Here is a 26,279-nt window from a genome sequence, read left to right as displayed (position 1 = left end):
TCCAATCTCAATGTATTTCCATTAAAAACTCTGCGCAGTCTGGATGTTCAGCTCTGACACTCGCCGATTTGTGGAAAGTGGGAATCATTTCTGTGATTAAAAGTCCAACCGTTTAGTTTTTTTAAATGGTGTTCAGACTCCGATTCGCAACCTGGTGTGAACCTGTTAAATCAAACACAAAAGGCTGCGATTTGACACTTTTCTGCTTTTAATCCTTCATCTGCCATCATATTATAATAGTTTTTATAGCGCACGCTAATAAATTGATCCGAAAAGTCCGCATCGCATTTACAGCACAAAGTTGGTAAAAGAGGAAAATGTACAGCTTCCCTTTGATTTGGAGGTGATGACTGTATAAAGAAAAGTTTGTTGAAGGTCAAATTAGTCCAGAATAAATTATAATCCAGAGACGGAGAACTTTAAAACTGTCACGCACATCAGAGCAGCAGCTGCATAAATCAGGTTTTAAATTAATTAAATAAATCATCATAAATTGTAAATTTATGTAAATTTGATAGCTTAACAATTTATATTTATTTTGATAGCACCTGTACCTGGATGTGTTGCTGTATGTGGTTAAATGATTTTTAAAAAATGCTGAAAACATTATAAGGTCCATTCAGTAGTTCAGCGCAGTTAGACCCAAAATGGCGCCATGTTCTGAGTCAACGCCACTCTCCAATCAAGGCACTCCAAGAAACCTTCCCCCTCCCCTCCTACCCACTCAGCAGTAAACAAGCAGAGAGCAAACAACAGCACTTGAGAGGATTCACAGTGGCTCTTCTCCGGTATCGGAAAATGTCGCGGGCTGGATCGGTATTTTCCGATATGTGAATTACGTCGGTATCGGAACCAGATTCCGATCTGGGATGGGATTGGTCCCATCCCTAGATTAGAGACATGCTTTCCAGGAAATGGACATGTTAGAGACACGCTGTGCCTGTGACCACAGTTCACCGAGGACTCTAGTTGGGTTAAAGGACAAGTTCCTTTTTCTGAAACCTCAGTATTATTCAAACAATGTTAGCAATCAAGCCTTTGACAGTACTCACCCTTAATGAACGTGCTGTTTGACAGAAATCTTGTTTTATATAATATATATATATATAAAAACGTAAATGTAAATATGCAAATAATTATTAGTATTCACACTGAGCAGTGGTGCTCTGAAACAAGTGTTTCCTGAACCTAAAATTGTGTAGTTGCCATAATTAATGCATTTGTGCGTTGAATGTATAGTTCCAACTTGTGACAGTTACATTTTTTACTAACTAGTAATAGTAACTAGTAAAACTTAACTAGTTAATTTTTTTTTTTTTTGCAAGGAGCGGACACCTGTACTTCCTCAGATGTTTTGTACCTAGAACATGTCAAAGATATATATATATATAAAAAAAAACAAGCTCCTTGACATTATTTTTGTTTTATGTTGTTGCCATTTTGAGTAAATGTTGGAATTTTTTTAACTCCCAGGATGGTGGCGCTGCTGGATCAACTAAACCAAATTATTTACTGCAAAAAATTAAGAGAGTGAGAACTGCAGTCCCAGACTTCATTACAAACAAAGTACTAATATGACTTGGGTTGTAAAAAGTCAACTAGTCCTTCAGAAAAACAAAAAAACAACACACACAAAAAAAGGACTTGTCCTGCTCTAGATACCTTGACTCAAAGTTTAAAGCCCAGACCTCACAGACAGGCTCTCATTTAAATATCTAACTCTGGTCTCCGCTGCACGTCCTGTGTGTCTCCTGCCTGGTCTACTAACACACCAACTTGTATGAAGTCAACAGACTGGGTAAGAGACCACAGAGAGACCGTACGTCTGTACTTGGCAAACGTGGCAGGGTTTAGTTTTGTTTCTTGGATTCCTGGTTCCCATAACTGGAGCCCGTTTTCTTGACTTCAGTGACCCCTATTAGGCGGCGGATAGCTACGGAAGCTGGGCAGAGAACAAAGGTGGGTAAACAAACTGTCAATCAAGGATGTCCTGAACTCAACTGGTTAATTACACTGGCTAGATGACTCACCTATGATGAGGAAGATGAGGAAGCCGATGATGAGGAGGGGGGAGCCACTCACGGCCACGCCACAAGCGAAGTTGATGAGGGGTGAAAGCAGCAGCGTGGCCCAGAACATGAAGTTCAGCAGCGTCCACGGCCGACGAGGTGGAATTATTTTGGGGCCTGGAAACCGACCTTCTTTGTGGTATATTTCCTGTAAGGCATCCTAAGCAGGGCAGAGGACAGAAGAGGCCGTTAGTAAGTAAACTAGAGATGGTCAGTTATTGAAGAAAGTGTTAGTACTTGTTTTCACTCAACTTATTTATTTTTTATTTAATGCAGACACAACAAAGTCCATAGAATAAAAGAAATAAACAAGTATTAAAATTATATTAACAGTCTCCATCCAGTGATTCCTCAGTACAGAGTTGTAATGACAGCAGCTCAGTTGAGGATTTGTCAGAGTCTGTATGATGGCATTTTCAGAGTCTTCTAATCGTTGCATAAATGTAAACATTAAATGCCTCAACAGTGCCTCACAGGTGGGAATATGTGCATCCACAAACAGCTGACTAGCACTGTGCCATCTCAGCACCTTCATCAACAGCCTAAAGGTGTCGTTATAGGCCACAGTCAGTCTCCTAAAGGTGCACCGCCTGTAGTTCCACCACAATGGGGCCGTATACAGTGGAGTGCAAAAGGCTCAAAACAAGGCACATTTCACATTAGGAGAACACATATTAAACCTGCGGAGCAACATATTTGCCTGGGCATACAGCTTACAATATTGTCTTTTAATGTCTCTGTCATCACACCAGTCATCAGTCACAAAATGTCCAAGATATTTGACCTCATTAAAGACCATGAGCGGCTTATCACACAAATAAAAAGCTGGGAAGATCATATTTTTGTCCTCCTTACTTCTCACAATCATCATGCTACTCTTTGTGGGATTATACATAACATCATGTTCTTTCCCAAACACAGAACGGATTTTTAACAGTTCTTGCATCCCAGCACTGTATGGACAGATTAACACCAAATCATCTGCATACATGAGATGGTTAACAATTGTTGCACCAATGACACAGCCAGTTTTACATCTGTTTAACTTTGGGGACAATTCATCAATATAAACATTAAAAAGGACTGGAGAGAGAATCCCCCCTTGTCGGACACCACTGCTGACATTAAAGGGTTCAGACAGGACACTGTCCCACTTTACATTAGAGATTAAACGTGACTTCAGAGTAAACAAAAAACGCTACACAAAGAAAAAGAAAAGGCATTCTTTAAAGGAGTGGAGACAGTGGAACCACTCCTGGTAAGTCAGAACATCCATCACCTCGCTTTCTGATTGGCTACACGTCACATTCAACAGGCTGCGTGCTCGTTTGTGGTCGGAAGATACCACACAGGCAGCGATATCGGGCCAAGAGAAACCAACATACTGAATATTCCCGATTTGCGATCACAGCGCTCCTGACATCCTTCCAAGCAGATCAGAGCGCTCTTAACACACCACACACGGCAGGAATATCTGATAAGATTATCTTTAGCGTCATCACGACAATCGGGGCATCCTTAAGATTGTTGGAAGGGAAATATTGGGTCCGATGTCGGCCTAATTATCTTGCCGTGTGAACCAAGCTTTGGCAGTGACATTCATGTATCTGGGTCCTCTGCAGTTGACACGGAGATACACCTGGGAATATGTTACGGAGTCATGAGGTCGCCAGACAGAGGTGACCGATGATACCAATACCAACTTAAGAATCTTCAAAAGTGATGACCAACTAAAGGAAAAACAAATCAATAACAGGGACGTCTTGGACAGCGGTGTCTTTCTGTTTGCTGTGCAGACTGAACATGAGTGTGCATCTTCACAGGGTCACCTTCTCCTGGTAGAGCTTGTGCAGCCATGCAGCACACTGCTGCTCATCATTTGGGATGTCCTGCACAGAGAACCGTCTGGACACAAAGAAGCAAATGTGGACAAATGAAATGACATTTAATCTGAGCATCAGACATCAAAGACACAACACATGTCAGAACAGGCAAAACAAGAAAGGCTACATAAAACATTCTACATTTTTTCACCTTGAAAAAAATTCTAAAATTACTTTTAGTGTTAAAAGCAACTAATTTCTTTTAGGATGTCTCCTGCAATTTTTAACACAAGTGTGTTGTGTTAAAATAATTGTAACAATATGATTAATCACTAACTAATCACTGTGCTAAACGAGTGAAGGACATCACTGACACTCACCTTACATGCATGTCCGCTTTGTATTTCTTGCCTTGGACGATGCCCAGGAGAGTTGGCGTTTGTTTGTCTTGAAAGTTCAGAGTCACATCGTACACAGCAGTTACTGTAAAGACAAAAAGAAAAATAAACAAATAAATAAAGTGCATTTTGACCATAATGGACTGAATATATACATGCAAGTGGACTACCTGTCCCCTTGAGACAGTGCAGCGTGGTAGTAAATCCTCTGGTTCGGGGTAGGAGGTGATATTTGAGGATGGGCAGACCTTTGCTTTCTGCTACCTGCATACTGATTTCATGTTTTTTCTTTGTAAAGCGGGTACCTTCACAATACAGCAGAAACTACAGAAGGAGAAACACCAAATTAACAAAGCACACAGCTAAAAGGAGTTCAATTCACAGCGTTTTTCTGGACCTATTTAAAAGCAGATGCAGACACCATCCCCCAGTCAATTCTGCTGCTGCTTTAGAAGAAGAATAAGAAGAAGGGCCTTCAAGACCTTCACTACTTGAGATGCTTTCTGGAATAGAACAACTGACAATAATATCAAGCTTTTTCTGCTTTTGTTTTGAAGTTTGAAAGGTCTTTGTTGCACTTTGTTTACTTGATGTTTGTTGTTGGTATGGCCTAAGCAGTTGGTCACCCCCCTGAGCCTGGTCTGCTTGAGGTTTCTACCTCAAAAAACACCCAAGGGACTGTTGCCTATGTGTCTCCTCAGGGGTGGGATGGGTTAGTTAGACCTTACGCTTCACAAGGTAGCCATCGTCATTATAGTTACTGTATTTTCTGGAGTACTGTATAAGTCATGTTTTTTACAAGTTTTAGAGGCTCTGTGACTTATAGTCTGGTGCAACTTATATATGGTGAGAGAAATATATATATATAATGTATATATATATATGTATATATATATATGTATATATATCACAATTCAGAATATCAAATTTTCTACAAATTTTCACACAAGTAAGGTTAGACCTTACCTGTGTGAAGCGACTAGATGCAACTTTGTTGTGATTTGGCGCTATATAAATGAAAAATGAAATAAATTCTATACACTTGAAACGAGAAACACACCATCAAACTGCATTTTCATTGAAGAAAAAAACTAAACAGGAGAGGTGGAAACTTCCTAACAGGTACTGATTACTTTCAGTTGGGTCACACATAAAGCCTTCTTTAAATGAGCGATCATGATGGCATTACTATTTTGCTCTTTTCCTCAAGCCAGGCTCCAGATACAATTAGCAGTCATGCTCACTTCAAGCAAATAAATATCTTTATCAAATAGTAAAGAGTGCTGTCACATGACACACATAACTGCGTCGTAAACAGACGTTCACATCTGTCTGTGTGTGTTGTTACAGTGCACACGAACAGACGTTCATTTCCACAACAGAGTAACAATGTGAACAGGAAACATGAATGCACTGAGAACTTTGGGAAATGTTCAATGTAGAATCCATCAGAGATCAGCACTCAAAACGCACACAACAAGTCTGTGTGATAATCCACCATTAAAGAAGGAAAAGTCTTAAACAGCTAACTGCAGAGACTCAAATAAAACAGTCTGTCTTCGGGATGGGCATGGGGCTGTTTCCATGGATGTTCTCAGCTAATGGACCTCGTTTTGTGATCAGAGGGAGAAACCACCCGCTAAGCAGCCCATTGGTTGTGCCTACTGCCTACAGAGGGGGAGAATGGGGGGGCGACTCACTGCTCCCTCCAGCCACGTCGTGAGCTAAGCACCAATTCTCAGTGAAATGTTTTTTTTTTTTTTTTTTTTAACGGTGTGTCAACAAATCTGTCCCAAGATGCTTTGCTTCAGGAAGGGGACCTATGAACCACCAGAATAAGATCAGAAAGAAAAAACAAAACAAAATTTTGTTCTTTGTTCTGAAGAAATACTGTAATGTGTTTTTTTACTGGAAGATGGACTTTTTTTTTCCTCCCTCCTATTTGGAACAAACGTTATTTGGAAGTACAAGGACAGCTCTTTTAAACAAGAAAAACAAGATTAATGGTGAGCTTATTTTATAAAAGCACTAAAAAAGGACTTTAAATTACTTTGTACTTTCACCTCACATATGACTGTCTGCTCAGTGGCTCTTGTAGTGTAGAAGTGCTCTTGTAATAAAAACATTAATTAGCTCTTAGCTTCCAATGGCTAAAGCAGTGTATTTGCTGTAAATACATAAATGACACACTGGGTTTTCAAACATTTCATTGCGTGGTACGTTCACCTGACATGATAGTTTCTTCAGTGGCTGAAAGAAGCAGTTAACTTGCAATTTGTGTCCTTATAGTGACATTAATTATCTCATTAGCTGTGCTCCTTAACACAGTGTGTGCACCTTAAACCCATTCTTGCATTAAGTAATAACTGTGACTTATACATTTTTTTTCTCTTAAAGAGGCATTTTTTGAGCAGTGCAACTTATACCTCAGAAAATACGGTAGACAACACAAAAATTAGGAAGACTGGGCAGCCATACTCAGGCGCCTGTGGACCAACTCCACATAGAGACCGGGTAGCCACTGCACTGCCCATATTTAAATGAAATATGAGTTTTGGAACATTGTGCAGACAAAACAAGGCATCTGAAGACATTTTCCATTATATATAATGACTAATTGCAACCACATTCAATACATAAGTCTCACATACTCACAATTTGTCTTCAAGTTACTGATAAAAATGCACAACTGCACAAAATCACCTTTGCTCAAGTATGCAAGAACAATCTGAATAAACAAGACCCAAATCTGGAATACATACAAGAAGTTAAGCAAATATAACTGTACCTACCCACATATATTCAGGATAGTCTTTAAGCCTTTCCAGGTCACTGAAGACAGTTTTTCGGTCCTCCTCCCATTTTCTTTTGCAAAAGACAATTTCTAGGAAGTACCAGGTCCATCCAATCAGAGGCACCTTCAGCAGCTCATGTTTTGCTAGCACCTTGGAGCTCTAAGAGAGACAGAGTATTTCAAGAAATATATATGTATCAAGGACATGTTTTATTGAGGACTCAAAATGCTAGTTTGTGCACACAAGATACAATTATATTCCACATTTGACTAGTCTTTGTGGACATGATAAGCATCAGTGCTGTATCTGAGTATTTATGTGGATAATATTAAAAATGGAAACTCCTTTATTGAGCACAGGCTTTGTTCACTCAGGCAGAAAGCTGTGTGTCAGCCGGCCACTCAACCTTTCCACTGACTTGGCTGAGAATTTGTGGTCAGAAGCATTTAATTACTCATCTCATGGTGGGAGTAAATTATATTGTGTACACACAAGAGCATTTCAAGCTCTATACATTAAGTATTCTAATCCAATTATATTTTTTTTCCGCAAATCTGATTGGTTAAACATGTGAGATTTCACACTGTATAATATCAGGGCAACGGTGGTAAAATATTTGACCATTTCACATTTGGATGCATTACTCTACACCCTGACTGGTGTTCTGATGAGATGTCATTCCTGTCAAATATTATTCCTGTCCTCCACACAACTGTGCATGTGTGCGGAGTATTGTTGGGACGCGGAACTGTCGATTTATGCGACGAGACGCACAATTCGACAGAACACCGGCTGCACATACTGCTAGCTGTTAGCTGAGAGCGAGAGAAAGTCACGTACTGCCGCCGCCGAAATGGGTGAATTTAAGTTACCATACACGAAAGTATTGATGTGGAGTCTGATACAGAATTACCTTTTCACATTTGATGACAGCTCTGACCGCTGTCGGAGCGACACTGCCTCACGGTAAGCCTTGTCGACCAAATTACCTACAGAAAAATAAACCGTGCAAACGATGGAATTGGATTACAATGGGAATAACCCCATTTGTGTCTGATGATTTGCAGACATTCATGCTGTTATACGGTCACAAATATCCGTTTAGTAAAACTCCTTTTTAGCTGACAGTATAACCAGCATGAACATCCGCAAATCATCAGACACAACCGGGTTATTCCCTAATTGTGGAGTTTGTCTTCTTGCCTGTGTTTGTCTACTGACTTAATGTGCATTCATACTGACTCACCATGTAGTTTACAGCAGGCTTAACATACTGTACAAAACCATTTGGCACAGTAAGATAAAACATCCATTAAAAATACTGTTTCTGTAATGTACTCTTAATGAGTGCAGTTCATGTTTATTGACATGGCATTTGAAAGCAAAGTGTCAAAGAGTTAACGACCAAATGCTGAGGAACCTCTGAGACATAAACGAGAGTTATATGTTTGAACTTAACTGACCCCAAGGACACCGTATCTTTCGCACATGGTCCAGCCACACAGGAAGTCGATCTCAAAGTTGTGGTTGAGGATGATAATGACATGCTCTTTGCCAAACCTGTCCACCGTAGCCTGGTCTGTGTATAGGGTGCATTCTGTGCCTGACCACCACTCTAGCAGCATCACCAGCTCTGCCCAGAGAAGATGAAACACAAAGTGTTAGTTAGGTGGATGATGACAACATCATCTAATCTCGTCTAATACGATAAAGACAGTATTAAATACTAATCCAAAGTATCCTGATCTCTGTTAATGTTCAGTCCTAAGTGTTGTTGACTAACACCATTTTCACACCTAACTGTCAGGTCTGATCCAGGGAGCAAAAAATGTTACGGAGTTGTATTTTTACCTGGTTCGATTTGTTGTTACACAGTAATATTTCTAAGTGAACCGAAATGAGAATAGTATCTAAAGTCAAATGTGAAGAGAAAAAGCATCAGAACACTGAAGCTTCGTAAACAGCAAAGAACAACAGTTATGTATGGGGGTTTAAAAGCAGAAGAAATACAGATGAGAGAACATCCGTTTTCTTTGTACTGCAACTAACGATTTTAAATTAACTTTAGCTCCACTCAGTCATCACCTCTGATTACTACACCTCACCACAAGTCCTGCACAAAAGAAAAAACAAAACAAAACAGTACAACACATTCCACTACCTCAAAGATGAGTCATTTAAACTGATCAATAATTATCAATAGACTGAAATGAAACATTTATGAGTTATTAAGTTACTTGATGTTGACAACAAACAACTTACCAAGCAACTCAACTCAGTATCTTAAACTAGTGGCCTCCAAAAAATTCTGTAAAGAACTCAGATGGTGCGGGTGTTAATTGTCATTGATCACAGGTGAGATCACTGATCAACTCCTCACTCTATCATGGAACAAGTTTTCGTCCACTGTTTCTACCAGTTGACAGCCTCAGTGGCTGAAGAGACAAAGAAACAGGACACAAGATGCAAACAGGAATAAACCCAGACTACCCTGACCTTCTGTTGGTGGGAAATCTGTGATACCCACAATCTTTTAGATGACAAATAAAAGAAAACCATTAGATCTCAGGACACGGATGTAAACTAATCAGACTTGGAGGAAATCTGCATGCAATTGCCAAAAAACTAAACTCTTCGCTTTATTATCTAATTCATTAAATGGGTTTTCTGGGCTGTAATCAAGTGCATTGGTGGGGTTTCAGAATGCAGACTGCAGCTGTCAGCTCAATACAGAAATCAATCTAAACTGGCAAAATGACAACAAAACAATCTTGCCGGGAAGCAACAGTTTCAGTGGAAGATGTTTCAATAAATGCTGAAACTTCATCTACTCACGACTCCAGAGGGAATAGGAGAGTCTGCAGTTGATCCTGCGGTAGAGCTGCTTGTTAATCGGCCAGAGGATGCAGGTGCACAGCTGGATGAAGTTAATGATGAGTCCGCTCACAACAAACACAAAGCCCATCAGCAGCTGCAGGATGAACAGGCTCTTCACGTAGGCCAGCAAAGCCATGGCTGAGGAGCCTGGAGAGCTGATCTGGCTCCTCTCTATACACAATGACCAACCTGAAGGAGACGACAGAGACACGTCAAGACAGCTGATGCAGGAAATACTGGAGAAGCCACAGCAGTCAAGAATTAGAATCAGAAAGCGTTGGATTAAAGTGGGAAAACATGTCAGAATAAAGTATGTTACAGTTAAACAAAGAGTACAATTTATGGCTAGAGGAGCAGCTATAAAAATGACAAAGATACTTAAAGCATTTGATGTCAAGGATCATTTGTTTTGGTAATCAAAAGTACTTTTAAGTTCAAGCTGCACTGTGGTTCAATCGTTAGATCGGGTTGCCCAACAGCCACGGGGTCAATGGCTTCAGTCCCCAATTACTGCCAAATGTCAAAGTGTCCTTGAACAAGACGTTGAACACCAAAACGTAACAAACCTCGGGGCACACAGTGGTACTGCATGCAATATAGGATAAAGATATTGGATATGAATAAGTAGAAAAAGAAGCTCTACTATTTATAAAAAAAAAACCTGAGAAATGGCAAGTACAACGGAAAACAAATCCTGTCTTTAAACCTTTAATATGGCCTTTTATTTAAAACACAAAAGCTCTGAATGAGGATTTTTCTTTTGTAAGCTAATCAAAAGCAGAGAATTTCAAAAACATAGTTTCAAGCTTAACAGGTAGCATCCAACTGCCTGACATCCCCGGACAGCTTTGTCTTTCAAAACACTGAGTTTTGCTGCCTTATGATGCAGATTTTAAGTAAATGTTTAAACAGTCTATATGTAGTACTATAGAAACACATAACAGGTACTTTCTTCAAAATGGGTCACGTTCTGGGGCCAACCCTTTATCAATTTAGAAACTATAACATTGCTTACCACGGTGGGATCCTTTTACAAGCCTCGTTTACACGGTCCTTCAGCCAAAACTATGGACCTGAGGAAGACAGAAACACAGTAAGATGTTTTTAATAAAACAAAGAATATGAATACAACAGTATAGTCAACCTTATTTCAAATAAAACTCAATTTAATGCACCACAGAAATTAAAAGGTCCTAGTTTGGCATCTAACACGGAACTTCTTAAATGTAAATTTAAGGCTTCACAAGAGTGGGCAGAGTTTGAATTTTCCAGTAGAGTCTGGTCCTGCTTATCAATTCCTAAATGATAGAAGACAAAAATATATATATTTTTTTTTCCTTTTTGGGGGGCCTTAACGGAATATTCACAAACTAAATAGTGTTTAACATTTACTAGTACTTAGGACTGGGTATCAATCCAAAATTTTCAACACCAGTATCAATTTCGATACCGGTTCCTGAATGATACTTTTTTCAATACCAATTTTATAAGATCAATTCTAACAAAAAGAAAATTACATTACACATAGTATAAATCTTGAGTTTTATTTTTCATCTTTGGTAATTTTACACTCCAAGCACTTTTCTTACAGAAAAATAAGCAACAAATAATTTCCAGTGCAAAAGAACACTTGAAAACACTGTAGTTTTTGTCAAAAGCATTTCCTTTCAGATATTTTGACATGAATGTCTCTCCATAGAATCTGAGCTGAACTCAGCTGGCTGCTGCACGTCAGTGCAGAACATCTGATTTTGGGAGGAAAAAAACTTTTGATCAATTGCAGTTTACTGTTTGTATTACAACGTTTGGAAAGAGGTATCATTTTATTTAAACAGCGATTCGCTTTGAAGTTATTAATTCCGACCGGACTCTATCTTTCTAACATGACTCGCTAGGCAGAGAGCAGCGCAGCGGTCAGCTGTTTGAACGGAATGTTTCTTTCTCGCAACAAGACAGGAGTCCCAGTTAGTGACATTAATCTGCAAAAAAGTGACTCACGATTGACATATTTTAATGGCTGAGAGGGGTTGAGAAGCGGATCTGCCACTTCTGAAAGCCAGCGAATCAAAGAACTGAAGCAGCGGGTCGGAACGGTGCTTCATTGCTTCAAGCTTCAAAACGATGCACATATAAAGTTGCAGTTGAAGTGGAGTCCGGTGGTGGAACTTTTGGGGCTGCTCGTGCTCTGTAATGTCCAGAGGCGGACTTGAATGCTGAGAGGAGGATGACCGCTCTTCTTGCACGTTATTAACCTCTGGGTACCAAAACTTGGCACCGAAAGACAAGGCATGTTTCAATACTCGGTACTACCGAAGCATTTCGGTCGGTGCCACAAAAGTACCAAAGTTCGGTACCCAGCCCTACTAGTACATACTAACTACAAACTCAAAATGTATTATGTATAGTTGTTCTATCATTTATTTTGTCATTAATGGCTTTAATATTGCTTGCTGTATGCTGTTACATGCCCAATAATCTGCTGGCCCAACTTGTAATTTTATTGTACTTAAGTTATACCTCATTTGACCAGTAATGAAGCTTTTGGTGAACAAGAGTCACCACAGAACAGCCCTTCTCCCTGAAGTTCCTGATCTGTGGCCAAAATGGATCAACAGCCCAGGGTGAAGTGGTATGTGAGAGGTTGTGGTTGGATGCAGATGAGCTACCAGGTTAACTCGTCTTTCTAAGACCTGACTGGGAACTCTTTCCACATTCTATGACCATTTTATTTCTCCTCACCCATAATGCATTTAAGCTGACTTTTAATTGGTTGTGAGAAATTGTAGGCTAGGATACGTCTTACAAAATAAGAGCGCAGTTGACATGTACGCGAATGTAAATTTAGCTGTCCAATTCACTCTGCCTGATGTTGGAAAAAGGTCATACCTGTAACATACTACGGCAGGGGTGGGCAACTTGTTCCAGAAAGGGCCAAGACGTTCCAGGTTTTCTTTAAAGAAAACAGTTTTTCTCCTGTTTCACTCACTTTTTGCACAGAGCTAAACTACGTTTTGGCACACAAAGAACTTATTTCACAGTCAAATACAACAAAATAACCATACGGTTCTTCCATTCTTAAAAGTCCTAAATATAAGTGCACATTTTCAGGATCCTCCTTCCTTACAATGTACAGGGCTGGCATTGAGGCAATATGGCTAAGCTTGAAACTAATTTGTTGAGAGGTTTGGGGGCCGCCTAGGTTCCCAATGGGGTCCAGGGGCAAAGCCCCGGGCTGGGGGCTGCGATTTTAGGCCTTTTCAAACCTGTTGGGAAAGCTCTCAGGAACACCCAATGTTAAAGATTTTAAACAATCATTACCATCTTTGAGATTAAGTGGTTTGTGTTTTACAATGTAGTTTTCTAAAGCAAAAATAAAATAACCACAAACAATGAGGCTATGAGAACTGTAATTTAATAAAACATAAACAACATCAACAGTACTGTAGTTAATCAGAACATCAAAGCAGTGTTTGTAATGAACTAAACTTTACAGACTAGAATATAAAATGGCTTTTCAATAACTTTGTTCATATAGATACACATATTTGACACCAGTGGTGTCAAAACAGATAAAAAGCATAAAATACTACTTATGGCAATCGGCTGCACTGGTCAAAATCATATCCACTAAATAATCTCTTTCTTCAATTTGATCGCTTTGTCTAACAGGCGCCTGCAAAATGCTAAGAAAAGATTTTTGTTCTGATACAGATCGAGCCACATTAAAGCACGTTCAATGACTGGTTATCACATTGAGCTAGACCAATGCAAAATCGTGTTATTAAACAAAGAACAGGGTATATTTCGCGGCTCTTATTAAACAAAGAACCGGTATATTTCCCGGCGCTAAACGTCATTCGCGGACCAACCCCTCAAACTCTGTCATAATTGTGTTATAAACCAGTCACCATTTGTTTTATTATACATTTGTGCAATTAATAAAGTTATCTTCATGGACGATTCGTTTGCACGTGCGCACATGAAAAAAAGAAAAAAAGCTGCTGCTGCACTTCCTCGCTTTCTCCCCTCAAACTTTGTCATAATTGTGTTAAATAAAAGACAAAAGGGACATAAGTCCTGCTCACAGGCTGACTGCCAGAGACAGGACATGTCCACGTCAAGTATAAACTCCAGACAGACATCGCTACGTCACTACATATTCAGTCCCTGATTGGTCATTGCGGCGCTACAAGACGAAAAAGTTCAGATTTTTCAACTTGAGGCGGAGAGCGACACGATATCGGGCCACAAACGTGCCAATCGCTCAAAATCGCTTCATTCGCATCACTTCATTCGCACTCCATTGCGTCGTGTCGCTTGAACTTTTGTGTCACCACAACGCGTCCTTCCATAGGGATTACATGGCAACCTGTTGCCTCCGCTGCATTATATCCGGATCCAAATGCCTGAAAAAATACCAGGCCTGAATGCAATACTGACAAGCAGAGACGTGTTGCAATTTTGTGACAACTTGCAATTGCAGCATCTGTATGTCTCATTAGCAGAAGATGTTTTTAAATTTATTTGATATCACACTTCCTGTGATGTGATTATTTCACATGTTCGCAATGCAATGATGATGCTGAAATAATATCTTGTGAAGCCCACACTACCAGACATGCTGATTTTGTTTTAACATCACAGTTAAGCAAATATATATATATATATATATATAAATATATATATATATATATAATTTTTATTTTTTTTTAGGGATGCGAATCGTACAACTCACGATTCAATTCGATTCCGATTCTTGGGGCGACGATTCGATTCAGAATCGATTTTCGATTCAAAGAGCCCTGAGAAATAGTTATATTACTTAAAAAATGTTTAAGAAAATGCAGCTTTACAAGGTTAATCAAGTGATTCTAGATGTAACTTTACTTATCTGTTTTGCTCGTTCGGAGTTGGCTGGCAGTTTAGCGAAGCGCTGGTCAGTAGTCGGCAGAAACCGCTGCTCCAATTCTTTTAGCTCTGGGTGATGACGTAGCATGTGGGCTTGTGGATTTGAAGCGTTTCCGAAGTACTTGACTTTCATTTTGCAGATTTTGCACGCTGCATAAGTCATGTCAAACTCCTTCTTACGCAGCAAATAATAAAATCCAAAACGCACCCAAACATTTGCCTTCAGCAAAGACGGTGCTGGCTGAATTAGCTCTTCGTACGCCATGCTAAGCTGCAGCTCACGAATGTTTGAAGCATGCCGGACCCCCCGCCGCTGTAGCACGGAAGCCGTTGCCTGACAAACTACACGCAGCGAGTAAGCAAGAAAATGTTTTTAAAAAATGCTTTTTAAAAAATCGATTCTTTGACATTTTGGAACGTAATAAATAAGAATCATGATTCGGACGTGAATCGATTTGTTCCGACACCCCTAATATATATATATTGCATTTATATAGAGCTTTTCCATTTGCATCAGATGCTCAAAGTGCTTTACACATCAATGCCTCACATTCACCCTGATGTCAGGCTGCAATGTGCCCACTACACACCAGGAGCAACTAGGGGATTAAGGACCTTGCCCAAGGGCCCTTAGTGATTTTTCTGGTCAGACTGGATCCTCTGGTCTCAAGCCCAAGGCTTAACCACTAGACCACTAAACAATGGAGCCCTGGCGATGCTCCGCCATGGCCAGGACCCGGTTCGGGAAAAGTACTCCAAACAACAAAAACAAAACTAAGTGAACTAACAAGTGAAACAGCATGTATTCACTGGCCAATAAATTATTAAAAATTATTAAATAAAAGATGAACTTTTATGAGAGTTTGAAGAACTAGTACTGTAATGCAACAGATTTCTTTAAAAATAGCTTCAAAAATTAATAAATAAAATGTCCAGTGCTCAGCCGGTTGACAGTAAATTTAGATTGATTCAGATGTATTGATGTAACCATATCTTTTACTTTGAAAATAGATTTCGACAGGAGGCATTAACTCCTGTAACTCCAATAATGAAGAAGGAGCATTCAAATTAAGAAAAAAAAAAGGCAGAAATTAAATGCTGTTAAAATATCCCTTCTGATGTCTTACACTGTTGAATTTTTAGAAACTGCCATTTAAAATGTGCTGTGGCCGACCCCCTTTACCCTAAATTTAACTTACCAGTAGATGTAGTAGGCCATTGCCATGACCACTAATGCCCCACAAATACCAGTGAAGATCATCACCGCACTCTGGTTCAGCATTTTGACTCTTCTTATCTCGCCAAATCAAAACCACAGTAAATTGCTCAAAAATGGTTGCCGAGAGCAGTAGATATTTAAACGTTGTCCTGCTGCATAGCCATGATAATCCCACAGAAGAACAAGAGATTATGATGACAGCAAGAACGCAGATCCCAGATCTTGCTGGTGGAACTGCTTAATCAGCACAAGACCAAACTGCAACCTAAGATGGTATTTAACCACCAAATAAATCACCAAAATAGACTGAACTCCATTGTGGCCAATTCCAATAAAACACCACTTGAAACTCACCAAAATCCACTAATGAACAAGTAGGAAGACAACATTGGCTGAAAAGAGGGACATAGACATACTAGTGTCTTACACACATATTCCCTTCCTTTAATCCAGTGGATTAGATTAGTGGTGATTAACAGGCTACCGGTACCCTGGATGCGTCACATTTCATTACTGTTTCCAAAGAGGAAGCCTGGTGGCTATCTGATGAAGGCAGAGGTAACAACAGTGTACGCTTTCTAACAGGACAAATACCTCAGTTTGGATTTGCACATATTTTGGTGTGGTCCAGTGTTAAATAAAAGTGACATTATAAAGCATTTTTACCATTTCCTACATCTAATATTTAACACTCAGAGCCATAATGACACTCTCCTGCATCCTGGTCAACTTTTCATCATATTTAAAAGATCACATCTTTACATGGCGTTCTAGACAAATATACATCTCACATTCAGAAAGCTGGTCCATTTAGAACTGTGGTGCATTTTTTATTAATTAAGCTGCTACAACATCATAAAATAAGGCATTGCAGCATCTTATTAAAAAATATTGAAGTAAAAAAAAATAATAAGGAAAATGGTTGCATTCAATTTTGCAGTTTCACAACTTCCGCAGTTGTGAATCTCGCACCGTCTCGTGGCCAGTGACTCATGCGAGAGGCCACTTTCAGTGGAGTTCCAGTTTAAGGCACAATGTAAATTCACCTCGTGAAGTATGGACAACAAGACAACATCGGGGCACAGCAGAAGTTCATCACAGGTGCTACACCTCTTCGAGATAACCCTCTCAAGTTGAGAGAACGTGTCATCATCATAATTGCTCGTGAACTCGCTGAATCTGCGCCATCCACATCCTTGCTAGCCATTGTTTCCATGCCTTTGAAATGTCCGAACTGTGATGGCGCTATAGTGCATTCTGGGAAGTGCAGGGGGTTTATGGGAAATGTTAAAGTACTGAATCGCATAATCACCTACAAACCACAGTAAGGGTGTAAGCTTTACAGCCAGCCATGGTAAATGGGCTGCATTTATATAGGGGGGGATCTCACTGGGATTAACCTGGTTAAATAAAGGTTAAATTAAAAATCTCACCAGCTCTACCAGATCAATGTCAACATTAAATTTCTAAAAGTCTTCATTTGTATTAACAATAAGCCTTATAGTTTATCCAATTACTTTTGCAAAATATTTGTTAAACCTCTTGAATTAAAGCTAGAAATCTACATTACAAGCACAGCTTGTCTGCTTCATTTCAACTCTGTTGCTCTGAAGCTACAGCCAGCTGCCAGATGTACCCATCAGCTTCCAACCAGCAAACCCTTTCACACTTTCTGCATGGGGAAGAAAAATGAGGTGAAAGGTGAACGAATGCCACTGTGCAGTCTCAGGACTTGCAGTGAAAAATTTGCAGTCTGTCTCAACAGAAGAACAAATAGAATTACAGTGTAACAAAGTTAGATACGTTTGACGAGAGGAACACTGTAATTTATTTTCACATGTTCAAATGTTATTAGGCAAACACAGTAACCTATCAGAAATTGATGAATAGTGGCAACTGGATCAATAAATATCACTTCTAGGGCTGAAACAATTAGTCGAGTAACTCGAATAATTCGATTACAAAAAATGTTTGAGGTAAATTCTCTGCCTCGAAGTTCCATTTAAAGTTGTAGTACATATGCCAGGCCAGTGTGTGGTGGTGTAACGTCCCCAGAAAAAAAAAAAAAAGAAGACTAGAGCATGCGCATAAGCCGTGTAAGAGCTAATCAATGTAGCGCCAAAAGCTACAGCTTTGTATCGTGACAGAGTACAATAAAACCTTGTAAGAGAAAGAGGGTCCACGCTGATCATCTGAAATAGCTTACTGCGCATTTAAAAAGGAAGCAGTGTGTTTATCTTTTTTTTTTTTTAAATACACGGTTTGGTCCGCTGGCTGCTCTCCACGCACTTTAAGTCATTTTTTTCATCAAAAGCGTGCAGAGCGGATTTATCAATGTGGCTTTTTTAGAAAAGCTGCACTCCAGACGATTTATTCAGACTGACCCAAACTGACTCCAAATATGATTAAATGAAGTACTTTTATTTATTTTCAGAAATGCGCTGCATTCTCAAAATGGTATATGAAGCGCTCTCTCTCCCTCCCTCCCTCTGTCTCGCTGTCTCTTTAGAATGCTGAAACAATAAACAAGGGATGTTTAAGTATGTTTGAGGCCATTTTGTGGGGGGAGGGGAATACAACGGACTCTGAACTTTAAGATCTGATGTTACGGACCCTGACGAGGCAGCAGTGCATCCCGCTGTGTGTGTGCATTGGCGAGTGCCGTTTGCTTATGTACCGTTTTGAGAAGGGAGCGCATTTCCGAAAATAAATAAAAGTACTTCATTTAGTCATATTTGGAGTCAGGTTGGATAAATTGTGCTCACGTTCACATGCAGCCTGACTAACTGAGGATTACACCAACTGCCTGTGTTTATGGTCCGGTGTCAGGGGAGTGCTGAGCTCCTGACACCAAGAAACATCCAAAACTTGTAAAGATGTAAAACAATAAGTTATTGCCCAGAAAATCAGAAAGGGATACACTAAATTTGACAATCTGTGTGATGACACAGAGACATTGTGCCATTGCTTAGGGAGAGCCCTGGACTATTGATGTTGTTTAAATATGCAAAAGTACTTTTTATCCGATTACTCGATTAATCGCCAGAATAATCAATAGAATACTCTATTACTAAAATAATCGATAGCTGCAGCCCTAATCACTTCCCATTCCTAATGAGAGAAATTGAACCAGTCAAACTGGGTTACAGGATAAAACTGCCAGATTACTTTAACACAAAAGCCACTTCACCAAATCACCACAAGTACTCAACAGCACAGTTAAAGCTTTACAATGATACAACAGCAAGAGATAATTTATCACAATGAACATGTTTTTGCGGAACTCAGATAAGGGCTTATCTATATCTGTCTCACTCACAGTCCAACAGGGCAACATAGCGAAGGGTTGTTCAAATGTTTCAACAGCTGATACAGAATTCTACATGTCATTGGACTTTAAAACATCAAAATCAGTTGGTAGATATGAATCCATAAAGATTGGAGGGCATTAGTTACACTGAGATGTGTGGTTTAATCAGCTGGGTGTTACACAATATAGAACCTGTTTTCACCAGGATCCTGGCAAAAAGCTCTCTAAAACCATTTTTAGCACAGCTAACACTGGCAAAAACCTATAAAGTCCTTCATTCTCAGTATAAACTTTAGACTTTAGATATATATAATCACTGCGTACTTCTTATTTGATGTGCGACCATTTATACCAGTTGTTTGATAATTGTAGGCTGACTACAGGCAATTTATAATGTGGTAAAAAAAAAACTTAGTTGATATGACAAAAACACTGTGTTGGTGGAAAGGTATGCAGAACTTGGGTTATTTGGGGGGAGTAATGCAGAAGTAATGCAGCCACATCATTCCTTTCTTTACTATCACCCATATCTTATTTAAGATCAGTATTATTTCCAAAGAAAATAAATAAATAAAATCACTAAATGAAAATTGTAACCCTAATTGATAACAGCACGTGTGACAGCAGATGTGTCTGCTTTGCATAACCAAGTGAAATAGATTTTTGTTTCAAATTAGCCCTCATTTATACCAAGATCAAATGATCAGACCTCTTTCAAAGTAAGTGTCACAGTCAAAATCAAAACCCAATCACAGTGATATTTTCCCCATGCCTTTTGAAGGAGGAGAATTTTTGACAATTTAATAGACTTTTCCACAATTATATTTTGTCCCATTGTGTTTTTGACACATACTGAAAAGTATAGTGCTGCCATATATCCCATACATATGGGTCTAGCTATGTTTTTCACATTACCATGCAGGTCACAGAATTTTGTTAAATTTTATTCTCATGCAATTATTTTACATTTAGACAGATTTTAAATATGCCTTTTCCTATTTTAGCTATATTTTGTGTTTTTCGCCAGCAAAAAAAAAACTGCCTAACATTCATTTATGCCATGATTGTATGACAACAAATGCTTAACATTATTTTGGACAATGACTGTGATGTAAAGATTAGCAATATGTACTGAGAAGTAAGTCAGTATCAATCAAACTTTATACATTTAATTTTTTTAGTAAACCTATTATGAGTAATGCTTCAAACATAATAGTAGCTGTCAGAATGCCAACTAGGGTTGTGTGATGTCCACTTAATTGGACACTTACGCTGTCTGCAGTAAAACTTCGAGATGGATGATGAAATTGGGAAGGACGGGGTTGTGCTTTATAGACACTTTAACTTACGGTGACAAAAATGTCTACTAATAAATAAAATAAATTGATTATTAAAAATGTATTTATTGTTATTAATTTACCATAATACACTGAGTAACAGTACAATTCAGCTGCTTTTTGCTGACGGCTTTCGCAGAAGTTCGGCACAACCAAGCACTCCTCACATTCAACAAAAGTCAGAAAAAAAGTTGTTTTGTTTTTTAAAGACGACGGCACACATCTGCACAATTCCAGGCAGGAGAACTCTTCTTGATAACCCACTCATCCAAATTGTTGCTGTCCAAGCCCTGCAACAGTGGAACTTTATTAGAGCAGTCTACACTGATATAACTGAAGATGTGCCCCACGCGATATCCAATGGTAGTAATGCAGAGCGTTGCCATTTCAAGGTATAAACACCAGTGCAAAGAGCATCAGAGGCAGTGAAACAGACATGCAATAAAATCCTAAGACTATTTACTTTATAAACCCTGTGTGACATCACCCATAGGTTTTCTATAAAGACCAGAAAGAGCTGATATGAAGCCTAAAATTTGCTGATCTGGGTGTCACAATGTTGGCAGCACCTATTCTGCCTATAGAGGCTTTGCATGTGACGTCACAGGTCATGTGCAGGGCGGTACCACCCACAGCTACAGGTCAAGTTTAGCCGGCCACAACAGACTTGGCTGTGAAAACAAGCCACCTCAACTCGACTTTCCTCTGTTTTCCACTGTTTTCTTTTTTTTTCGCCATTACACTATGGGTAGGGTTAGAAATAGTAAAATAAAAAATAATGTGTCACTAAAAGTTACTCATTTCATTATGGAAGCCCAGTTGGACCATGAAAGAAAGAAAAAAAAAAAAAAGAATCAGCTGACTTTATTTTCACAATACCACACCAGTGTACACAAAATTTAATGATGAAAATTATCAGTAAGGGTAGAGTTTGAAAGAGTAAAATAAAATAAAGCCTTGTCATGAAAACGTTACTCATTTCATTATGGAAGCCCAACTGGACCATGAAAAAAAAAAAAAAAAAAGAGTCGGCTGACTTTATTTCTACAATACCGCACCAGTGTACACAAAATTCAGAAAAGTTAATAGGGTTGGGTACCAAGAACTAGAATTGTTAAGAAATTATTCAATCCACCGACATCAATAGCTTTTTTGCTTAATGATTCCCTTATCTGTTCTTCAGAGCGGCCGCTGTTTTTGAGGGTGTTTATCAGGAAAAAGATCATTTCTCTACGTTGTTTGCAGACCTGCTTGGTGTGCAATCAACTGCTTCTGCAGCGGCTGTGCTTGAAGCAACGAAACAGTGCTCCGACCCGAGAATCGTCCTCTGTTCCGCTCTGCCACTCTCTGCCAAGTCAAGTTAGAGTCCGATCGGAATTAATAACTTCAAAGTGAATCGCAGCTTTAAATCAAATGACATCTATTTCCAAACGTTGCAATACAGACAACAAACTACATTTTTTTCCCCTCCCAAAATGAGACATCCTGCATTCTTTATGAATGACATTGATGTTGATGTGCAGCGTAGCCGGCTGAGCTCAGTTCAGAGGCTATGTATGGAGTTACATTTGTGCCATTAATGTCTGACAGGAAATGCTTTTGACAAAAACTACAGATTTTATTTATTTCTATTTATGTCCAGAGATCAATTTCATATTTATTTACTTTAAGACTCAATAAAATGTGGTTGACATAGAAAACCTATAAAGCCTACTTTTAGTGCACAGAAAATTCACAAGAGGTATTGATAAGGGAATCGCTAAGGAATCGGATCGATAGATAAAATCTTATCAATCCCTAAAAGTTAATGATAAAAATTACAAAATTCAGTAAAATTAATGACAAAAATTATCAGTAAGGGTAGAGTTAGAAAGAGTAAAATAAAAATTAAAAAATTAACCGTGCAGTGATAACAATGTCCTCCAGATATAGACAACAAAGAAAGGAACGCGCCCAGTGTCCCCACAACTTTCACAAAAAAAAAGTCGACTGAGTTTTTCCACAATACCACACCGACATACACAAAATTCAGTAAAGTTAATTTTAAAGTCCTGACTGTACTTACACGTGTGGTAATAATGTCCTCCAGATACAGTAAACAAAGGAAACAACACACCCAGTGCTGTGTACAAGCACCCAAAACTGCAATTTTGTCCACGTACTGCTATAATTCAGTGCCAGAAAGATGCCTGGTTTATTCAAATAGTCCACAATCAGGTTCAGAGATGACGAGTTTATCTCAAAGCTTGTCCAAAACTTTGCAGAATGTACACTGTTTCAAGTGTAAATAATCCTGGAAGCCCCATGCTTGACCAGCAGCATGGTGATGGGGAGTGACCTGGAAGTGGTCAGGTCACGTGTCTTGATATCATGGTGAACCCATATTTGGATAAAGAGTTAAAGCATGGATGACAGTGTGCATGTCCAGAGCATAACAAATGAAGCCTGAAAACACCACCCACCTTCAAGTTATGGACAAGCTAACTAACAGGCTAACCTTGGTTTGGTGTTTATCAAGTCATATTTTGAGGGACTGAGCAGTTGTTCTCATTAGGGGTCGACAGATATGTTTTTTAAAGGCCGATACTATGTATCAGCACGGTTTGGAGGCCGATACCAATATCTGAGGCTGATATTTGCTTGCAGCAAAAACTGCCAAAAAGGTTTCAAAATGTATTAATATAACATACTCTTAACACAAAACTTTCTTTAAATGTTTTGCAGCATATGCTTAATTCACAGAACCTTTCAACATGACCTTCACACAAAAAGTGCAAGGAACTATAAATAACATTATAAAGTTGAACAAATAAATAAATACAGCCAACACAGCTCCAGTCTGCACACTGCTATGTTCTTCTATGACAGTCTCTGGGATAGCAGGCTTCAGCAGTGACAGGCTGAACTTTTCTAACGAATCAAGTAGTGTTGTTGGCGGGACTTTGCTACAAACCAGAAATCAAACCAGAACAAAGTGGCTAAGGATACGTACATCCATATCTTCTGCGGAACTAAGAAAGGTACGGACCGAGGAGACTAAGTGAAGTGCGCAACGCATCTGTGCATGCGTGGGTCAAACGGGGGCAAAAATTCCAACTACCAAACTCACACCGCTCCCATTGAATTTCATATACAGTAGCATTAGCGGACTGTGAAAGTTAAAGCTTACAGGGATTGTTTCAAAGGCTTTAAGCCTTAAGCAACGCATACAATAATGACAGGTGCGCACAGGTATGGACAGATTTGCGCATTCTGATTGGTCGGTAAGACATGACGTCACCGGGGAATACACTCCGTATCTTTAGAACGGTCTCTGTAGATACGGGTCCGTACCCGGTAGCCACAGCCAAACCAGAATGCTCACTGCCTGAAGTAAAGGGCCATTCGCTCCATATGATGGGTACTTTTCACTTTTCCAGTTCAATAAAATAGGAATAATGCCCAAATAGTGTGATTTGATGGCTGGTATATTCAGGGACCATTTTCAGTGGACGTCTGGCAGTGCCTACACTTCTGCTGGTGCTCAGCAGACATTCCCAATTCTCTGGACCCTTGTTGGATATTTATCCCCGCTTCTGCCATGCTGACCAAGAAGCAACTGCTATGAGTAGGCCACCGCTGCCTCGTCGCCATTGTTTCAGCAGGCAGGTTTTCAACCAGACATGCTGTTTGATGGCGGCACCTGGCAAAACCGGTTCCTCCCCCACTCCTGGCTGTCATACAATAGAGCTTGCCACACCCCAGTGGTAGCAGGCTGGTAGACAATAGGGGGCATTTGATTACAAATATCAAATTTCTGGTCATACCTAGCCCTGGTTTGTGGCGGGAGTTCATCAGAACGCTGGTATGGCAGCTTTGTTGCACTCTTGTTGATGGGACATTACAATGACTGCCATCCTCTGATGGCCAAAGTGGGAACTACCAAAATTCACATTTGTGTTGACAGCCCTATAGCTGATGCACCTGCTGTAAACCACGAGCCTCTGGCCTCAATTATTACAAAGTAAAAAACCTGCCGGGACTGGTGTACTTCCCTTTCAGTGCACGCCCTGGGTACTTTATTATTCAAGGTAAAGCCCAAAGTTCAGGGTGATGTTGCAAGATATCATGGCTTAAAGAAGAGTAGACTTGTGTGAAATCGGCCGTCTGGCGTTGTGTGCGCTGTGTCATCACACAGTCGACTCGTATCTCCTCTGCTGCATACTTACAGTATTCAATATCAACTTGAGCGCATTTGTATTAGACAGCTCCCCTACTTTTATGTAAAAATGTACAAGTGTGACTGTGGCACAAATGTAATAAGCTTTACAATAATCAGCCTGCAAGCATTCCCGTTATAACCAATCACTTCACATCTGACACGATGTTGAAATATGGTTATTATCAGAGATGGACTTAAAAAAAAAGACATACAAAAGTAGTTAAAGCTCACAGCTGAAAACAAAGCAACACAAGGCCAAAGCGAGCTGCTAACGCCTAATGATGGAGCTGATTTAGCCAAGCTACAAGGATCAATAAATGATGTGTTCTCAGGAAGCTGCTGTTCTGTTGTTGACTGTTCACTTATCAGTGCTGGTTACGTGCCGAATCAGCATATAAATGTAACAAATCAAGCCGCGTGTGCTACTGCTAACCTTTAGCTGTGCTAAGGTTAGCTGGGTAACGGTACTCTATGGACTTACCTGTACGAGTGGAGCGAGTCCGCAGATATTCCTAAACACTTTTTTGATGCCTCTTGAGGGAATAAAAGTAACACTGTTGAAAAACACTTTTTTACAGCCCTCTAACTAAAACGCTATTAAAAACAACTGAGAAAAGACGATTTACAAGCGCGCTACTGTGAGTATATGGCGATGATACAGCCCGGGCCGGACATCGAAGCCTCAGCACATTCTGCTGAAGCTTCGTATCGGAGCTTGTGTCATTTTGTGGCACTGACGTCACGGGTTACAAATCTGGTTCTATCGACGAAAAAGTGTATATATATATATATATATATAATCAGTTATTTCAGAATGTGAAAATTGTACATATATTACTGTAGTCTCATTACATAAAAACTAAAATGTTAAGAGCATTTTTGTTTGTTTAAATGTTAATTACAGCCTGCAGCTCCAAAAAAAAAACAGAAAAAAATCGTCAGAATATTAGAATACAGTATTTCATAAGATCAATCAAACAAGTATTTATTCATAAAGAAATGTCAGGCTTCTCAAAAGTATGTTCATTTTTGCTCTCATTACTTGGTTGGGGTTCCTTTTGCGTGAATTAATGCATCAATTTAAAAGACATGCAGGTTAGGTGAATTTGAAACTTTATAATTGTCACGTCTCCCTTGCAAAAGAGATCTCGATCTCAATGGGACGAACCTGGTTAAAGAAAGGTAAAATTAAAATTAAATGGTAAATGGACTGCCTTTATACAGCACTTTTCCATCTGAATCAGAAGCTCAAAGCACTTTACAGTGATGCCTTACATTCACACACCGTTGTCAGGGTGCTGCCATGTACAGTGCTCACACCAGGAGAAACTTGGGGATTAAG

At 39.4% G+C, this 26,279-nt stretch overlaps 1 protein-coding gene across 3 annotated transcripts; it reads right to left on the bottom strand.

Annotated features, from left to right (window-relative positions):
- Positions 1–1,727: 1,727 nt before the first annotated feature.
- Positions 1,728–25,451, bottom strand: agpat3 (1-acylglycerol-3-phosphate O-acyltransferase 3). 3 transcript variants are annotated; one of them, XM_034185833.1, is made up of 10 exons: positions 25,433–25,451; positions 10,978–11,039; positions 9,921–10,151; positions 8,549–8,718; positions 7,083–7,244; positions 4,461–4,614; positions 4,273–4,375; positions 3,899–3,974; positions 2,031–2,229; positions 1,728–1,942 (listed from the first exon to the last, which is right to left on the bottom strand). In XM_034185833.1, exons 3-10 carry the CDS (start codon positions 10,096–10,098, stop codon positions 1,851–1,853), a joined length of 1,134 nt encoding a protein of 377 aa, XP_034041724.1. In that variant the 5' UTR covers positions 10,099–10,151; positions 10,978–11,039; positions 25,433–25,451; the 3' UTR covers positions 1,728–1,850. The 3 variants fall into 3 exon arrangements, with proteins under 3 accessions (XP_034041724.1, XP_034041725.1, XP_034041723.1); XM_034185834.1 differs by having other exon boundaries at positions 10,978–11,035; positions 25,419–25,441; XM_034185832.1 differs by lacking the exon at positions 25,433–25,451 and adding an exon at positions 16,070–16,201 and having other exon boundaries at positions 10,978–11,035.
- Positions 25,452–26,279: the final 828 nt, after the last annotated feature.

This window comes from Thalassophryne amazonica, chromosome 14 (genome assembly GCF_902500255.1).
Source record: "Thalassophryne amazonica chromosome 14, fThaAma1.1, whole genome shotgun sequence".
In the NCBI taxonomy this organism is placed as follows: domain Eukaryota; kingdom Metazoa; phylum Chordata; class Actinopteri; order Batrachoidiformes; family Batrachoididae; genus Thalassophryne; species Thalassophryne amazonica.
Note: the sequence above shows the minus strand (reverse complement) of the source record. Positions and strands in the feature narration are given on the sequence as shown.

Coding starts and splice junctions, on each gene's coding strand:
- agpat3 (XM_034185833.1), bottom strand. CDS start 10,098: ATGGCTTTGCTGGCCTACGTGAAGAGCCTGTTCATCCTGCAGCTGCTG. Junction 4,376..4,460: donor GCACTGTCTCAAGGGGACAG/GTAGTCCACTTG, acceptor TTGTCTTTACAG/TAACTGCTGTGTACGATGTG. Junction 1,943..2,030: donor CCTCATCTTCCTCATCATAG/GTGAGTCATCTA, acceptor TTCTCTGCCCAG/CTTCCGTAGCTATCCGCCGC.